The 4,118-nt window shown below is 37.1% G+C and overlaps 1 protein-coding gene across 1 annotated transcript; it reads right to left on the bottom strand.

Moving 5' to 3' along the window:
* Window positions 1–2,765: 2,765 nt before the first annotated feature.
* Window positions 2,766–3,362, bottom strand: LOC108363356 (vitelline membrane protein Vm26Ab-like). The gene has a single exon (XM_017616700.1). The coding sequence runs from the start codon at window positions 3,360–3,362 to the stop codon at window positions 2,766–2,768; it is 597 nt and encodes a 198-aa protein (XP_017472189.1).
* Between the last annotated feature and the right edge of the window lie 756 nt (window positions 3,363–4,118).

Below are 4,118 nucleotides of genomic sequence, written 5' to 3'. Positions count from 1 at the left end.
GAAATTCCGCACTGTTTTCAATAATTATCAACAGAAAACTTACATTGAAAATTACAAAGATCGGGTAACTATAACCTATAGCTCCCATACAACTGATTGTTCAGATATGAGATTTTTCGTTATAATTCATCCATTTATGTAGCTAGGACCATGAAATTTCGCGCTGTTTTCACTCATTATCAACAGAAGACTTACAGCGAAAATAACAAAGATCGGGTCACTATAACCTGCAGCCCCCATACAACTGATTGTTCAGATATGAGGTCTTTTATCATAACTCCTCCATTTATGCAGCTAGGAACATGAAATTTCGCACCATTTTCACTCATTATTAACAGAATACTTACAGTGAAAATAACAAGGATCGGATGACTACAACATATATCTTCCATACATCTGATTGTTCAGATATGGGATTTTACTGTAAAACTCCTTTATTTGAACAGCTAAAACCGATAAATTTCGTAAGATATTTTATAAATAATAATACAAAGTCTACTGAGAAAATCGTCAAAATCTATGCTGTATAAGCTTTATCTCCTATAGCACTGATTGTTCAGATACCAGTTTTTGCGATATATCTCCTTTATGTAGGAAACTAAACCCAATAAATTGTGTTACCGGTTTACATACCGATCACATAGCAGTGAAAATCACTTAGATTGGTGCCATATAAAGTATATCTTCCATACCTCTGATTGTTTAGATGCGATTTTTTATATAAGTATGTAACTCCTCTATCGATGTATGCAGATGTATTCAAAAGCAGTAATCTGTCAAAGTAAAATTTGCAGATGTTCATGAAAGGTATGAAGCCTTCGGCATAGCCGAAGACAGCGCTGCTCTTACTTGTTTATTCTTATTTTCTTCTTTTTCCTTTACTGTGATAATATATTTACTTGTCTGCACGGGAAAAGTGGAGAAAAGTGGTCAAATGGAAGAAATCATGTTATGTATTCTCTTAAACATTTTCCATTGGATTTAGAACAGCCACTACGAAAAATTAACACCTTACTTAGCTATTCTAAAATTCTTAATTCTTGTTGTATTTTTTATATTTGAAATTGGAATTAATTTATTCTATAAAACGCCATAGCGCCCTAGACCGATGTACTCCCCTCTCGACTGACGGTGTGAGATCTACTAACGCTCTACCTTTTCAATTGTTGGAATGCATTTTTGAATCTATTGAAGCCATAAAAGCTCAAGTTCCCCGCATATCATAACATTTTTAACTTTTCTATTAATTTTATTCGCCCATACAGTCTTAGGTCTAGGATTTATTCAAATTTGAAATTTTCTGTAGTTGAGGGCCTCAAATTGAGGCAATAGCTATTTCAATTCCCATTATTTTCTCTAGACTTGCTGCAGCTATTAAAGGAAATTGGATAAATCAGTTGAATTTTCCTATTGTTTTATAAAAAGTTGGGAAAAAAGTAAACTTCACAGTGTTCAGTAGTCAAAGCTAGGCAAAAATAAAGCTTCTCCGATTCCCATTAGACTATACTATGGATGTAGATACAAGCTCAACTAAAAAAATATAATCAAGTTTATTGAAAAACTACATATGAATACTTTAACTTTTTTAGGTACAGTCTGTCTCATTTAGGTGCATTTATTTTATGATATTAGGTACAATCTAAAATTTTTATTTTTCATCCCTGCTGTGATTGAATAAAATGGCTTATGCGGATTTTATATTCATATTTATTGAAAATAATAAAGCTAAAAAATATTTAATTTTTTAAGGAAATTTCCTGGTTTCTTGCTCCGACGCTTATTTCTCACTCACTTACCTTTTTCTGTAGGGAATAAGTCTGATGGTGCCTTAATATGAACATATTACGGGTCCTCACGTAAAGTGATAAAGGGATGAATTGCTTAAATTTATCAGTTTATCCGCATTCTTTCATGAATTGGTAAATAATTGCACAAAATTGTTTATTATTTAACTTAAATGGCTAGTTACGTTTCATTCTTACCTCGTCCATTTTGTTACTATGCTTTTTATGTATTCATAGGAAAATCCACCACCTGGCAGTCTGTCAGGGTTGAATTTTGCTGAAATTTATGCATTTATCCACCAACATGCTTTTTATGTGTTCGTAGTAAAATTGACCACCTGGCAGTCTGTCAGGGTTGAATTTTGCTGAAATTTATGCATTTATCCACCAACATGCTTTTTATGTGTTCGTAGTAAAATTGACCACCTGGCAGTCTGTCAGGGTTGAATTTTGCTGAAATTTATGCATTTATCCACCAACATCGTTTGATAAAGTGATAAACTCTGGTTAAATAGATTTCCATACAAAGTTTGACAGTTCATTTATCAAAATGATAAATTTATAATTTTATCAAGTTTATCAACAGTTTATCACTTTTGATGAATACCCTTATTACTGCGCTAGTGGAACAATGAGCCGAAATACCGAAAGTAGTGGGGTCGCAACAGGTTTCAGGCGGTTAAGGAGGATAAATCAGTATATTCCGCACTGTCCACAGCGTTGCCAGATCCCTGTTGGACTCTATTTCAAGTGCAGAAGTATTTTAGGACACATTCTTTACACCTATATTTGGAGTGAGACACTTTGAAGTAATCTGTGCGATACCAGTAGTGCAAGCATGACAGACACATACATATTCACTGACCCACTGACATTTTTCAGAATAAAAACTTGTTTATTAAAAATAATAGTTAAATCATAATAAAAACGTTGTTGGTGTACATATCAAGTCCTAAGAAGATGTTTTTGATTCCGTCTAGCTTAGAAGCTGTAGCCAAGTGGTGGGAGTACGAACGATGGCACATATTGGGAGTAAGCGGCCGAGGAACCATATCCTCCGCTGCTACTGGGCGAACTGCACCCTACTGGCGACAAGGAAGGCTGGCAACTGAAGAGATAATTTCTTGGGCATGGCGGCGCTGGGTACGAGGAAGATGCTGGGGCGGCGTATGCTGCAGCTACCGGAGCCGAGTACAATGGGGCGGCTGGGGATGCAGGTGCTGAGTAAGATGAGGCAGAGCCACCGTATGATGGGGCAGCTTGGGCGGCAGGTGTTGAGTAGGATGAGGAAGACCCACCGTATGAAGGAGCAGCGGGTGCTGCGGGCGCTGAGTAGGATGAGGAAGAACCACCATAAGATGGCGCTGTCGCTGGTGCTGGTACTGAGTAGGATGACGAAGAACCACCATAAGATGGCGCTGCAGCTGGAGCTGGGGCAGAGTAAGACGAGGAAGATCCACTGCTATAGCCTCCACCATAGGATGAGGACACCATGCCTTGTTTACTATCAGTCATTGCGCTGTTTACACCGGCAACCGCGATAACTACAAACATGACGAGGCTGATGAGGGAATTCATTTTCTAATCAGTTTATGGCTGGATCTTCTCTGTATGAAAGAACTGCTAGACTAATGATTTCCTCATTCGCAACCGCTTTTATGCAGGTCAAAAATGGAAATTAAATGCATGCGAAATTTCAGCAGTTCAAGTGAACGCCATGGAAAAGTGTTAACGCAGCTATTGTCTGTAAGTAGAGCAGCGTTGAGCGAAGCAGCGATGATGGGCGATGTTTATTTCGAAGTTGAAATTTTGTGCAGCCAGCAATTTACACCAATGCATGGAAGGTGTAATATAGCGACAATGAACTCAGTTTCGTAATTTGCCATCTACCTACAAATTTAGCAAAAACATTATTCCAAGTTATTTACACGTACATATACTTTTCCTGGACAAAAATATTCGGATTTTTATTTAAATGCTCGAAGTCAACGGCCTCTTTGCTTGTCTTTACTTATTACTAAGCTTAAATGTAATTGTTGTGTGTGCATACATACTTGAGACTGAATTCATTCAAAACGGCTTATAAATTATTCATATAAAAGTTGTAAACACATAAAGGGCTTGTGGTGTGCGGCATGCAGCCTGTCAAAATCAAATATGTGTAAACCATATGAACTGAACACCATGAACCAATTAAACAGATCACCCAGCACGGCAACCGTGTATTTGTAATTGCATTTGAGAAAAAATAAATAATTGATGACGTCATTTTTTAATCGGTTGTTTCATTCACACACATGGTTTCTTTCGCTTTTTTCTCGCAAGCCGTCCTGG

Source organism: Rhagoletis zephyria, unplaced genomic scaffold (assembly GCF_001687245.7).
Source record: "Rhagoletis zephyria isolate East Lansing unplaced genomic scaffold, Rhagoletis_zephyria_1.1 Rzeph_scaffold_01255, whole genome shotgun sequence".
NCBI lineage: Eukaryota > Metazoa > Arthropoda > Insecta > Diptera > Tephritidae > Rhagoletis > Rhagoletis zephyria.
This window is presented reverse-complemented; position numbering and strand designations above follow the sequence as displayed.

Coding starts and splice junctions, on each gene's coding strand:
- LOC108363356 (XM_017616700.1), bottom strand. CDS start 3,362: ATGAATTCCCTCATCAGCCTCGTCATGTTTGTAGTTATCGCGGTTGCC.